Source organism: Canis aureus, chromosome 16 (genome assembly GCF_053574225.1).
Source record: "Canis aureus isolate CA01 chromosome 16, VMU_Caureus_v.1.0, whole genome shotgun sequence".
Classification (NCBI taxonomy): domain Eukaryota; kingdom Metazoa; phylum Chordata; class Mammalia; order Carnivora; family Canidae; genus Canis; species Canis aureus.
This window is the reverse complement of record NC_135626.1, coordinates 50,416,748-50,432,315: the sequence shown is the minus strand read 5'-3', so window position 1 is coordinate 50,432,315 and position 15,568 is coordinate 50,416,748. Positions and strand designations below refer to the sequence as shown.

Here is a 15,568-nt window from a genome sequence, read left to right as displayed (position 1 = left end):
ACCCAGGATCGAATCCCCCATTGGGCTCCCAGTGCATGGAGCCTGCTTCTCCCTCTGCCTGTGTCTCTGCCTCTCTCTTTCTCTCTCTCTCTGTGTGACTATCATAAATTAAAAAAAAAATTCAAATCATTTTATTTTTATTTATTTATTTTTTTCTTATGATAGTCACAGAGAGAGAGAGAGAGAGAGGCAGAGACACAGGCAGAGGGAGAAGCAGGCTCCATGCACTGGGAGCCCGATGTGGGATTCGATCCTGGGTGTCCAGGATCGCGCCCTGGGCCAAAGGCAGGCGCCAAACCACTGCGCCACCCAGGGATCCCATTTTAAAATGATTTGGAGGAAAGAAGCAGTTAGGTTGAAAAGAAGTTCAACTGAACTAAGCTTGCTTTTCAGATAGATACTTAATAGTCCTGAAATCTTCAGGCAAGCCATTTGCCAGTTTTTTAAAAACTTACTCTATCAAGGTAATAATAGCTAACTTGTTTACCTCACAGAGTTGTTATGTGGATTTTAAACATTATAATGTACTACATAAATGTACAGTAATAGTAAGATTATGAGGAGATCAAATAGGTAATGATTCCATCATAGCAATTTATTGGGGATTTGATTTAATTTTTATAAGGAACATGTTTGAATGAAACACTGTTTTGATTTACCTTTGTTTTAGAGTGCTTCTAAAAACGATTCTATTGAGGTGTAATTATACACATATAATTCACGCGTGCAATTTTTATGAAATTTATAGTCATGCAACCATCACCACAATTAAGTCTTTAAAATTTTTTGCTTGCAATGATTTTATTTTTTTATACAAATAATTAAATATTTTTCAGCAAGATTAAAAGAAATGAAAGATAAGGCTTGTTGTTTTTATTTCCTTTTATTTATTCCTATGCTAAAAAGAAAGATAAGCTTTTTGTCTCTTCCCAAAAGATTTCTCAGATAAGGAAAAATTAATCCAAAGGAAGAGATTTTCTCTTATACCTGGATGAAGAGTCTCATTTTTTAAAAAAGATTTTATTTATTCATGAGAGACAGAGAGAGAGAGGCAGAGACATAGACAGAGGGAGAAGCAGGCTCTCTGTGGGGAGCCTGATGTGGGACTCATCCCAGGACCCCTGGATCATGACCTGAGTGGAAGGCAGATGCTCAACCACTGAACCACCCAGGTGTCCCAAGAGTCTCATATTTAAAGGTAAATTATCATTTGTCGGGGATCCCTGGGTGGCGCAGCGGTTTGGCGCCTGCTTTTGGCCCAGGGCGCGATCCTGGAGACGCGGGATCGAATCCCACATCGGGCTCCCGGTGCTTGGAGCCTGCTTCTGTCTCTGCCTCTCTCTCTCTCTCTCTCTCTCTCTCTGTGACTATCATAAATAAATAAATAAATAAATAAATAAATAAATAAATAAATAAATAAATATTTTAAAAAATTATCATTTGTCATTTCTGATGAATGCAAGTGCTTAAGTGTCTGGATTTCTTTTTTTTTTTTTTTTTTTTTTGATAGTCACAGAGAGAGACAGAGAGAGGCAGAGACACAGGCAGAGGGAGAAGCAGGCTCCATGCAGGGAGCCGGATGTGGGACTCGATCCCAGGTCTCCAGGATCGCGCCCTGGGCCAACGGCAGGCGCCAAACCATTGCGCCACCCAGGGATCCCCAGCGTCTGGATTTCTTAAAGGCACTATTATCAAATCAATTTCTTGAATGCTTCACCATACAATAATTTATTCACCAACTTAGTCATTGTTTCATTGCTGTTTTGTGAGTTAATATCTTGGTCACAGCTAATTTCCTCCAACCATTTCCCCATTATATCATTTTTAAAATTTATTTTTAATCGTGGTATTTAACACATAACATAAAAAATTGCCATCTTAACCATTTGTAAGTTACAGTTCAATAATGTTAAGTATATTCACATTGTTGTACAGCCAATCTCCAGAACTTCTTCATCTTGCAAAACTGAAACTATACCCATTAAACTACACCTACCCATCTTTGTCCCTCTATCTTCTGGCAGCCATCATTCTACTTTCTGTTTCTGTGAATTTTGCCCACTCCAGATATTTAAGTGGAATCACACAGTATTTGTCTTTTCATGAATGGCTTATTTCATTTATCATAATACCCTCAAGATTCATCTGTGTTGTAGCATATGTCAGAATTTCCTTCCCTTTTCATGCTAATATTCCATTGCATGCGTATACCATATTTTATTTGTTCATTCATTCATTAATATACACTTATGTTACTTCAACCTCTTGGCAGTTGTGATTAGTGCTACTGTGAATGTGGGTATGCAAATATCTCTTTGAGCTGCTGCCTTCAGTTCTTTGGAAATTGGACCAGAAGTGGACATAGTCCATTTTTTATAATATTTCCACCATTCCTAAAATTATCTCTTGGCCATTTGCAGTTAAATCTTAACCTACATCCCAGACAACTACTTACTGACTTTTTTTTAAAGATTTTATTTTTTTATTTGAGAGAGAGAGAGAGAGTATGGGTATGGGTGAACAGTAGGGGAGAGGCAAAGGGACAGGGAGAAGCAGACTCCCTGACTCAGGGTTCAAATCCAGAACCCTGAGATCATGACCTGAGCCAAAGGCAGATGCTTAACCAACTGAGCCATGTAGGTGCCTTACTTGTCTCCTTTCTATCTGTATAAATTTGCCTCTCTTTTTAATACATTTAATATAAACAAAATCATATAACATGTGGTCTTTTGTGCCTGATTTCCTTCACTTTTTTTTTTTGAGGCTAATTCATGTTGTATGTATCAGTGGTTCATTCCTTTTTATTACTAAGTAAATCCAAATTATATTTTATGGATATACTTTATTGATGGTTCACCAGTTCATGGACATTTCTTATTTGCCATTTGGGACTAGTATGAATATTGCTGAAATTAAACATACCAGAAATATGTTTGTATTTCTCTTGGATAGATTCCTAGGAGAATAATTGCTAGTATGTGTGGTAAATTCATGTTTTGCTTTTAATAAAATTGGCAAACTGTTTTCCAGAGTTTATGGTCAGCAATGTATGAAAATTCTAGTTTCTTCATATCCTTATCAACACTTGATATTATCTTTTTGTTTATAGCCATTATAATAAATACATAGTGGAATTTCACTATGGTTTTATTTTACATTGCCCTAATGACTAATAATGTCAAGTATATTTGTACATGCTTACTAGCCATTCATATATCTTTGGTGAAATATATATTCAACTCTTTTGCCCATTTTTAGAATTCCATTTTGATTTATTTGTAGTGTTTCAGAGTATATCTTAAAGTGTACACTTAAAAAGTGAAGCTTTTTAAGTTGTTGCTCCAGGTATTACATTATATAAGCATAATTTACCACGGTCTACTGATGCCATCATTTTACGAGTTCAAGTGAAATACAGAAGCCTTATTTCCTTTTACATTCCTCCCCCATTTGTGATATAACTGTCTTAAATATTTTCTCTACATATATTTAAAACCACATTGGGCAGTATTATAATTTTTGTTTCTACCATTTAACTTGATTAAAAAAATTCAAGAGAACAAAACACACTATATTTACCCATATTTTGGCTTACCATTTTTTTTCTTCCTTCCTAACATTCAAGAGTTCTTTCTTTTATCCTTTCCTTTCTGTTAGAACTTTAGCCATTCATAGGTTTACTGGCAGCAAATTATCTTAGTTTTCTTTCATCTGAGAACATCCTGATTTCCTTTTCATTCCTGAAGAATATTTTTTCTGAGTATGGGATCTTAGGTTGGTAGTACTTTCCTTTCAGTACTTGAAAAGTATTGTGCCACTTTATTATGGCTTCTATGGTTTCTGATATAAATCCTTTAATTCAAATTGATTTCTTTCCCTACAGTGTTTTTCCTTGGACCCTTTCAAGATTTTTTCTTTGTTTTTAGAAGTTTAACTTTAATTATGATGTGTCTTGATATGGATTTCTTTAGATTTTAGTCACGTGTTTAAGGTTTACTTTTTTTTTCTTTTGGATTTGTAGGTTAGTCTCTTGCTAAAAATCTAAAAATTTGGGAAATGTTTAAACATTATTTCTTTGAGCACCTCTTTAACCATGGTTTCTTTCTCTTCTTCTGGAACGCAAATGTTAGGTTTAGGTTCTTTTTTTTTTTTTTTTAAGATTTTTAAACATTTATTTGACGGAGAGCAAACAGGAGCGGGGGGGTGGGGCGGGTAGATAGGGACAGAGGGAGAAGGACAAGCAGACTTCCCACAGAGTAGGGAGCCCCATGTGAGGGTCCCAGGACCCTCAGATCACAACCTGAGCCAAAGTCAGATGCTTAGCTAACTGAGCCACCCAGGTGCCCCATTAGATTGTTCTTATATGCCTACAGGTCCCTGAAACTGTTCATTTTATTATCAGTTTTCTCAGTGTTGTTCGCTGGGTGATTTCTATTGCTGTCTTTCAGTTCATTGATTCTTTCTCTTTTCCCTTCAGCTGGTGAGTCCAACCACTAAGCTTTTCATTTCAGTCATTGTATTTTTTAATTGTGAAATTTCCATTTGGACTTTCTGTGTTGGTGTCTGTGCAATAGACAAAGCACCTCCTGGTCTTCACATACTGTCCTTGTACACCAATCAGCCCAGCCAGATATTCTCTGGGCCTCTACCAACTTTTTCCTTCCCCAGAGGCCAGGAGTGGCAAGACGGATGCTGGTTCTTGAAAAGCTGATGTGCTAGATGGATGGATAAACTCTTTCCCTCTCCAGGGGGAAACTAAAAGCTAGGATTTTTGTCTACTCTGTGCTGAGCGGACAGGAGGATCACTTGCATCTACCAGCTCAACACACCACCTTTTTTTCTACCTAATCAGCTAGCTGTGCTAGACCCATCAGGGTTCCGAGATTGGCAAGATAGAAGCCAGTCTTCTGGGGAGGCCTTTTGGAAAAGTTGTATTGCTGGATGTATGAACCATTACTGGATGGATGAAGCTGGGAGCATTTTTGGATCATATGGTGCTGCGCTGGAGGCAGGCTCTCCAGCTTTTGCGGGAGGTTGTTCCAAATCTTCCTACCAGCTTCAGTGCCTCTGGTTTTGCCTTCTCCTGGGGTCTAAGAGCCTTTTAGTTAAGTTTCTGATTTCTCACAAAGGGAATTTATTTTTTTTATTAAAAAATATTTACATTCAGTTTGCCAACATATAGTATAACCCCCGTATTCATCCCATCAAGTGCCCTCTTTAGTGACAAAGGGAATTTATTTTTTATTTTCTACTAAATCAGTGTATTTGAGGGAAGAAGGGTCCGAGGCTTCTTGTTCAACGATCTTGCTGATGTCACTCGTCATCTGTTTACTTTTAAGTGAGAATTTCTTTCACCTAAAAATTCATTTCACAAGATAGGAACATGTATCTTGTTGTATGTATTTATATATAAGAATCATCTTTTAAATAATCATCTAATTCAGACATCATTTTGATTGTTATTTCTTTGTTTAGCAATCCATAATGATTTTCAGTGACTCCTAATGTTAACTCCTGATAATGGCTTTAATGCCTTCCACTGCCCAGCTTCCTCATTTTACCTATCCTAATCACCTATTAGAAAACGTCTACTTAAGTTTAATTTGTTCCAAAGTTTATCACACATGCACACATATCTATCAACCTCCTTAATAATTCTATATATTTGCAAGTTATTTTAAGAAAGCTTTGACTGCAGTAAAAAATTATCTGTTTAAATTCAATGGATGGAATACTGCCCAGATTTGTGAAACACATAGTCCAAGATATTAAAAAGACATGTAGGATAGTTATTTCCAAGTAATTATATATACAGAAGATAAACTAGGATAAATTTACCAAAGACTGAGCCATGTATTGCTACAAAACCTTTCCCCCTTATGTCATATGAGATTGAAGATTTTCTACTCCTGTCTCTGCTACTGAGAAACAGATTACTAGGAAATTTTAAGTTATTAGAGAATTAAATGGGGGAAATTGTATAATATTTTTATTCCTATGCATTTAAATTGTAATTAAATTGGCACTTCCTTAGATACAGAGACTGTAGTAAAGGAGAATATATTTTTGGCTCTGATTTTTTACCTTATTAGTTTTTAGTATTATTAAAGATCCTGGTAATTCTTTTTTTGCATAACATTCCTGAAGCTCTTTTATATGTTTGTTAACTTAGTGTTAGAACTAAAATTCATCTTACTATTGGTGTTTTCTTTTTTGACTGATATTTATTTTTTTAAAGATTTTATTTATTCATGAGAGACAGAGAGAGAGAGGTAGAGACCCAGGCAGAGGAATTATTAAATATATTATCCCTCCCTCCATACAGGGAGCCCGATTCGGGACTCGATCCCAGGACTCCAGAATCACGCCCTGGGCCAAAGGCAAGCGCTAAACTGCTGAGCCACCCGGGATCCCTCTTGACTGATATTTAATACTTGTTAGCATACTGCTTTATTTTTAGTGTTCACTGATGTCATTAAAGCCGTTGATGAAAGTAAAGATGAAAATATGAATTATGAGGATCTGAATACTTGTCTTCAGCATTTTGGAGTTTACCTTTCTTTTTTTTAATAATTTATTTTTTATTGGTGTTCAATTTGCCAACATACAGAATAACACCCAGTGCTCATCCCGTCAAGTGTCCCCCTCAGTGCCCGTCACCCATTCACCCCCACCCCCTGCCCTCCTCCCCTTCCACCACCCCTAGTTCGTTTCCCAGCGTTAGGAGTCTTCATGTTCTGTCTCCCTTTCTGATATTTCCTACCCATTTCTTCTCCCTTCCCTTCTGTTCCCTTTCACTATTATTTATATTCCCTAAATGAATGACCTTTCTAAGAAAGAAGAAAGAATTTAAGAAGATTTTAGAATTGACTGAAGCTAATGGTAAGTGATACGTTTTCAGGAAAACTGAGTTGACACATATGAAAGAGGATCACTTTGCTATTTTTTCTCCTCAAGATAATAACTTCATTATTTTTATTAGAAAAAAGTCCATTAAAATTAAATCAATATGGAAAAATACTCAAAGTACAACAAAATCCACAAAATCCCATTAACCAGAAATAACCAGTATTAACTGCCTTTTCAGACATTTTTTTTCCTATAGGCAAAAATGCAAACAAAAAGAAAGTTCTGTGATTTTGCTTTCTGACAAGATAGAAGTCAGGACAAAAGCATTACATGAGACAAAGTACTGTTTATTATTTCAAAGCCCACAATTCATAATGAAGGTACTAGTTTTGAGTATCTACACTCTTGTAACTTAGCAACAACTTTTCTAAAGGGAATGGGTGGTAGTGATGTAGACAAGTGGGTGGGATTATAGGTAATCTAAGATAGGCCATGAATTGATAATATTTGCAGCTACAAGGAGAGTACATGAGCTTTTATTACAAAAGCTTTTTGTGTATACCTTTTATTTTGTGTATATTTAGTTTTCCATAATAAGTAAAAAAAAAAAAAAAGGAAAAAAGAAATAGAAACAAATATAAGACATGTAAGACCTATGTAGAGGAAATGATAAGACTTTGTTAAGACAGTATAGAATACCTACATGGGAATATATCCCATATTCATGAATTCAGAGCCCAAGACTGTCAATTCTCCTAATTAATTTATCCAAAGCAATTCTATTAAAACCTTAACTTTTTTGATGAGTTAATTCTAATATTTGTATGTATGAACAAAGGCCAAGAATAGTTAAAACACTCTTGAGGAAGAAAAACATGTGGTATTGGAGGGAACTTGCTCTCCTGGATGTGAAGACTCATTATAAAACTATAGTAAATAAAACAGTGTAAGAATGGCACAGGTTATAGAGAAATTGACTGATAGGACAGGATCAGAAACTTCCAAATATATCCACACACAAAAATGGAAACATATGTAATGAGATGGCAGATCACAGAGGGGAGAAAACACCATTTGATAAATGGTGCTGCAATAATTAATTACTCAAACGCAAAAAATGGAATCAGATCCCTATCTATTAAAAAAAAGATCCCTATCTATTTATCATATTCAGTAATAATTTCTAGATGTGAACAGTAAAAGTTTTAGAAGAAAAGAGATGAAAAATTTTCTAAGGAAGGATTATTATTTTTATGTGTTATTTAAATTCAATTAGTCAACATATAGAACATCATTAGTTTCAGATGTTGAGTTCAGTGATTCATCAGTTGTGTATAACTCCCATTGCTCATCACATCACATGCCCTCCTTAATGCCCATCACCCAGTTACCCCTGCCCACTACCTCCCCTCCAGCAACCCTCAGTTTCTTTCTCATAGTTAAGAGTCTCTCATGGTTTGTCTCCTTCTGATTTCTTCCCATTCTGTTTTTCCCTCCCTGTCCCTAGGATCCTCTGCACTGTTTCTTATATTCCTCATATGAGTGAAACCATATAATTGTCTTCCTCTGATTGACTTATTTTGCTCAGTATAATACTCTCCAGTTCCATCCATGTCAATGTAAATGGTAAGATTTCATCTTTTCTGATGGCTGAGTAATATTCCATTTGTGTGTGTGTATGTATGTGTGTATCTATACACACCATATCTTTATCCATTCATCCATCAATAGACAGCTCTTTCCATAGTTTGGCTGTTATCAACATTGCTGCTATAAACATTGGGGTGTACATCCCCCTTTGGATCACTACATTTGTATCCTTGGGGTTAATACCTAGTAGTGTAATTGCTGAGTCATATAGGGTAACTCTACTTTTAGCTTCTTGAAGAGGAACCTCCATACTGTTTTCCAGAGTGGCTGTACCAGCTTGCATTCCCACTCACAATGTAAGAGGGTTTTCCTTTCTTCACACCCTTGCCAACAACATTTGTTGTTTCCTGACTTGTTAATTTTAGAGGAAGGTTTATTTTTAAGATACGAAATCAACCAGAAAAGAAAAGTTGATAAATTTGACTACAATTAAAAACTTTTCTTTATTAAAAGATAATACAAACAGAATGAAAATACAAGTCACAAATGGAGTGAAGATTATTTGGAACACTCATAATAGCAAAATATCATTGTGGAGAATATATAGGGAACCCCTAAAGTTAACAACCCAATACAAAAATGGCTAAATTACAAGAACAGCCATTGCTAGATGAAGGAACATAAGTTACTAATAATCATATGAAAAGACTCTCAACATCATTAATAATCAGGGAAAAGCAAAATTTAGGTCACAATGAAATATCTTTTTATACCCAGTAGATTGGCTAAAGTTAAATCTATTAATTTAATTGTTGGTAAATACAGCAAAAATGGTAAAGGAACTTTGAAAAACATTATGTAGTATTTTGTAAGGTTTTCATACATTGTGACTTAGAAAATTCATGTTTAGCTATAGATCTCAGAAAATCTCTTGCACACAGGTACAAGAGACATGTTTAAAAATGTTCATGGCAGCACTGAACTTAATAGCTAAAAAAAAAAAAAAAAAAAAAAAACCAACATAATTGGTGATAGAATGTATAAAGAGGTTGTGATATATACCTTTGGTGCATAACGAAATACTAATAGTGTATATGTTAATGAAAGCAAACTATAGTAATATACTATAGATCATTCTTAGAAATATAATATTGAATGAAAAAAGCAAGTCTCAGATTGTTATAAAGGAATATTTTGTTTATCCTGTTTAAAATGACATGTAGAAAAGCAAGAGATTTTAAAAGTTTAACCATGTTTCTCTGTAGAGAAACAGGAGAATGGAATGTTTTAGAAAAGCACAGAAGCAGATACAGTGGTATTAATAATGTTCTTGGATGGTGGGTTCAGTGGTGAGCTGAAATGTATGTGTATCAAATAGATATTATCAAAAATTAGGGAATCTATTGCTTTAGAAAGTTGTATGTTCCTGTTAGTGAATATAAATCTTCATTAACTCTAACATTCCCCCAGAATTTTTTAAAATCTCATTTTTTAAAGTCTCCAAATATTTGGTTAAGAGTACAAAATGAAAAAAAAAAGAATACAAAATGATTTGGTAGTCCTTAAAGTAAACTTTTCAAAGATATTTAATCTTGGGAATAGGACAATAGGCTTTTATAGATTAGAATTAGAATTTTTTTGTGTGTGTGGGATAAGCAAAGGAGTAGAGTTCTCAAAACCTTGTTATATTTATATAAAACCTTTATATGTGGCCCTGGAAAATTCTTAAAAATTTTTTATCCATCCTAATATTGGGATATTATATATAATTAAGGAAAGACATTTTCTAAGTAAAAATGACTATTAAAGTGTTTAATAGTTTCAGTAGTATACTGGAATAGAGATAGCAATATGAATGGTAGCCTGATGTAAAAGAAATCAGAAGTCAAGATAGCTCACTTCTAATCTCTGATCTCATATTTCCTTTTATGACCTTGGAAAAAAAATCATGATGTCATGTATAAGTATTTTTTTAAATATGGAAAATAACATGCTAATTTTTGACCTACATACCTTAGTGAGTTGTTGCAAGGCCAAGATAAAGTAATGTAAGTTAAAATTAGAAATGTACACTTGTGACTAGAAGTATTTTGATTAATTTTCCTGGCAATTTTCAGTGTTTTTTTTTCTCCCTGTAAGGTGAATTGCTTTTTCCTCATATACTTGTATATTTTTAGTGGTATTAGTTAATCTCCCTAAATAGAGAATTTATTTTACATAATTCAGTATTTGTCTTAATAATTTAATACTTGAAGATACTGAAGAAAATGTTCTTTTCCCTTTAGAAACAAAAAAAGTGAATTTTAAAGAATTCATTGATACAGTGATGACCAATACGGAATGCTTCTCTGAAAAACTATGTAAGAACATTATATTTTGTGCATTTTTTTTAATTTTTTTTTTATTATTATTTATTTATGATAGGCACACAGAGAGAGAGAGAGGCAGAGACACAGGCAGAGGGAGAAGCAGGCTCCATGCACCGGGAGCCCGACGTGGGATTCGATCCTGGATCTCCAGGATCGCGCCCTGGGCCAAAGGCAGGCGCTAAACCGCTGCGCCACCCAGGGATCCCATATTTTGTGCATTTAATATATCAAATAGTATGACAGATTTTAGAAGACTATAATATACCAAAAGAGGTAGTCACTCTACAGGTCATCAGGCAAATAAATGCCTGGCTTACTGCTAATATGGTTGGCCTTAATTTTCTCCATTAATGATCCCTATATCTATAACACCTTCCACGTGCAAATGAATTGAAAACTATCATAATCTTACTGTTTATCCTCATGCTAGAGAGAGTTAGAACCATGTATATAAAATGCATTTTGGGACGATTTAAAATGTCTTCCCAATTTGGGGAAGTGATGCCATCTAGTGACTATAGCTGAGTGCTAATATGCAGATTTTCTACTTTCAGCTGTTTGTAATCTTCCAATTCAGTAACTTTATTGAGCCATTGTTACGTACCAGCTTAATGCTAAGCTGTGAGTGTGTTATGTTAAGCTGTGAGTGTGTTAAGCTGAGAAAGACACTCTTGCCACTCATTAACTCACCTGTAAAGAAATATAAGATCACATATGTATTTTTTAAATGGAATAAAGTTAATACTTTAAAAATTGGGGTTAGTGGCACCTGGGTGTGTGGCACGCTCTCACCTGGGGTGCACTTCCTCTATTAGTGATGTCGGGAACCTGGGGGCTCTACTCTGCCCCTCCTGAGTTCCCAGCAAGCGCCTTTCCATCCGTGAAGATTGTTAAAGTTCCTGCTTCTCCCGGACTGGGCTTTCCTGTCCTGGAGGCTCTCCCCACCCGGCCTTAGCCCGGCTCCTCACGGGGGAGGTGGCGGGGGGTGGGGGCGGCCGGAGGGCCCTCCCCCACTGGATGCTTATTTATTTTTTTTATTTATTTCCGTCTTCCTACCTTGATAGAAGTGCGAATTCTTCTCACTGTAGCATTCCAGCTGTTCTCTCTTTAAATCTCAGGCCGAATTCGTAGGTTTTCAGAATGATTTGAAAGTTATCTAGGTAAATTGGTGGGGACAGGTGACTTGGGGATCCTACTCTTCCGCCATCTTACCCCCTCCCTCTTCTCTCAGTTTTTAATACCGCTATCCACCCAATTGCTCAGTTCTCAAACGTAGGAGTTCTTGATGGCTCCAGCCTCTCATTTAATTCATCACTAAATACTCTGAGACTTGGGGCATCTGGCTAGATCAGTTGGTATAGCATGTGATTCGATCTCTGGGTTATAGGTTTGAGCCCCACCTTGGATGTGGAGATTACTTAAAAATGAAATCTTAAAAAAGTTAATATATTCTCAGGTTCATTCTCAAAACACATCCTTTATTTGTCCACTTCTCATTAGCTTCATCACTATTACCCTTGTTGAAGCTACTGTCCTCTTTTTCTCTGAACTGCTACAGTAACTTCCTAGATGCCTGATCTTCCAGAGAATCCATTCTCAATACAGCAGCAGAGTGATCTTTTACACATTTATAATGAGATAATTTCACCCCACACACACATTAAACTTCCATTAAAGTCTGCTGGAATTAAAAAAAAAAAAAAAAACACAAAAACTTCATCCCATGGTCTGCAGTGATAGATTGAAAAGAAAATAAGATCCAGGGAAGAATTTTGGGGGAAGATGTAGAACAAAAGCTATTTTTTTAAACCTTTATTTATTTTTTTTAAGACTTTGTTTATTCATGACACACACACACACACACACACACACACACACACAGAGGCAGAGACACAGGCAGAGGGAGAAGCAGGCTCCATGCGGGGAGCCCAACGTGGGATTGATCCTGGGTCTCCAGGATCAGGCCCTGGGTTGAAGGTGGCACTAAATCGCTGAGCCACCCAGGCTGCCCTAACAAAAGCTATTTAATTCATGGTTTTATCAATTGGGTTTATTTATGAATTCAGACATGTTTAAATTATAAGGCAATGCAAATTACTCTTTATATGGTTATTCAGGGGTGGGATCACTATAAATTCTTAGAATATCTCAGAATCCTCAGACACACTAATTTTGATATTAAATATTTTATTGTGTTTTGATACATGAAAATTGGCAAGGATGCCTGGGTGGCTCAGTCAGTAGAGCATGGGACTCCTGATCTTGGGATTGTCGGTTTGAGCCCCACATTAGGCATAGGAATTATATAAAAATAAAAGCTTAAAAAAAAAGAAAGAAAATTGGCAATCATTTATGCTGTATTTTTTATTATTCTTAACCATAAAAACCTTGATTCCTGACTAGTCGAGATAATAAGCCTACTGTATTAACTTCTTGGACAAGCATGTTGTTAAAACTTGTGTGTTATCTACCCTTTAGTGTTGCCTGCTATCATTGAAAACCTCCACAAGCTCAGCAAAGAGAAGATGAATGCATCTCACCTGTGGAACACTCTGTCTAGGATGAATAGTAACTTGAAAAAAAAAAAAAAGAATTCATAGATGCACTGAAATTAGCAATAATTGATGGTAAGTATTCCAAATACTAAAATTAAAAGATATACAAGAATATGTTCTGTCTTCTATCAATCTTTATTTTTCCTTGTATCTTCTATTTGGTGATATGCCAATATACACATTTAGGAAAAATAAAGCTCAAATTGTCCTATAGAAAAAATGTTAATATCTAATTTATTATTACTCTAAATTAATCAAATATGCATTCACTACTTTCAAGTTGTGTAACATGTTACTGGAAAATGAGCACAGTGAACACAGAAGGGATTGTTAGGAAATGTTAAGTGATCTATTACAGTTTTTTTATTAACACTACTTAATTAGGATATCCATATGGTTTTGTTGAAATAAGCTTTTACTTAATTTGCAAGAAAAACACATCTGATGGTGGCTACCACTTCTACTTAGTTAGCAAGTAAAAAAGGAATCAAAACAAAAAATAAGTTCACAAAAGTACTGCAAAACAAAGATCATAGACTAGAATTTTTAAAATAAGATTATCATTTACTGCTAATGTTCTGCAGGCAGGAGAAAGGGTAGTATACAAGCACAGGTGAACATTTCTACTCCCTCATGAAGTTACAAATGTATTACTGTAACTCTTGTATGTATAATGTTTATGCCAAACTAGGCTAGTAACACAAGCATGTGTCTGGGGTCTTAGTCAAAGAACTGTCTTTCCCTCTGAGGATTACTTACCCCTTTTTCTCCATTAAGCTGCTGCTTAAGTGCTGCTGGTAATTTTGGACTTTAGATGTGTTGATTGTTTTGTTTATTGAGATATTTGAGATGAAGAGCGATGGTCAAAATAGAGGAGTACTTACTACTCGATAATAGAGATAGATTTAACCCCCCCTTTATTGCAAAACTTCAGTTTCTTTTGATAGAGTGAGTGGAACTTGAAGGCAATACGTAGCCAGAAAAAGTATTAGATAACATTTATTTTAATCAGACCAATAAGGTATTATTTTATGAATTATTAAAGTAACTTGGCTATATGTAAAATTACTTATTTTGATAATAAAAACCCCATATACTGTATCCTATTCATTATTATATACTTATAAAGGAAAAACACAGTGTATAAAATGTAGATTTTTCTACCATTTAAATCCAAATATACGCATGATTTTGAAAACTTTGTAAACCCCATCTGTCATATCATTTCTTCTTTTAACATTGGACCTTCAGTACAAAGTGATTTAATTCTTATTTTAATGCAGTGGTTTGCAAAGTTTTGAACCTTGTTATTTTTGGTTTTGTATTTAAGTTGGCGCTGTTAAAGCAGTAGAATCCTTTTCTTCTAAATGAAATCTTACAGAGTACCTCAATATATAAATCATAAAGGTTGAGTTTCACTGACTAATCTATAAAAGTTGAGTAAGTGAACTGCTTACATGGTTCAGCAGAGACTTAGAAACAAAGAAAAACTTAAAAATGACTGACCTAGGATATTCTTTTTTGATCATGGTGTGTTAAAAAGGGAAAAAAAAGCTGATTTAGATTCCCTCTACTTAGTGAGATTGAAAAATTATTTATTGGTTATTGATGGTATGACATATCGACTCATTAATATTTTAAAGTATATTTAAACTTTTTTAAAAGTATTTTTATGATGGTTACAAAAAGGCATTGAAAACTAGAAATGGTATTTATCATTGGGCAAATTTAGAAATGCTTCCCAAATACCTCACTTTATTTATAGCGCCCTGTTCTATCCTATGATCATAAACTACAGTGATTCTAAATCCTTGGTCTGAGGTTCCCTGTCTCTGACTGGGAAAACAAAGTTAACTTCTGTCTTCTGTGTTTGTCACTTTGACTTTGTAATCTAGTATCTGCATGTTCTTGTGTAAGAAATGGGTATAAACATGTGTTAGAAATTATAGGGCCATCTGGCATTGGAAAAATCTTAAAGTTAATCTGGTACAGTATTTTTATCTTCAAATATTTAAAAGGTTAAACTAAAACTGAAGTTTGTTAGTGTTATCTCTAGGAATATGGATTATGGATTGCACAGTCTCTTGATTGATGGAGATTGAAAACTCAGCCTTTCTCCTGTAATCTGAAGGTTTATTCTTTCTATAAAATTAATCTTTTGGCTAGTCAACAATATGAAAAGGAAATATGATTCTTATGAGTACA

At 34.9% G+C, this 15,568-nt stretch overlaps 1 protein-coding gene across 1 annotated transcript in view; it reads left to right on the top strand.

Annotated features, from left to right (window-relative positions):
• The window catches only part of EFCAB13 (EF-hand calcium binding domain 13), a 72,341-nt gene that overhangs the window by 36,565 nt on the left and 20,208 nt on the right, over nucleotides 1-15,568 (top strand). Inside the window, 5 exon segments of the mRNA XM_077852442.1 lie at nucleotides 6,461-6,560; nucleotides 6,839-6,882; nucleotides 10,725-10,799; nucleotides 13,287-13,387; nucleotides 13,390-13,435. Coding sequence (XP_077708568.1) covers nucleotides 6,461-6,560; nucleotides 6,839-6,882; nucleotides 10,725-10,799; nucleotides 13,287-13,387; nucleotides 13,390-13,435 — 366 coding nt within the window.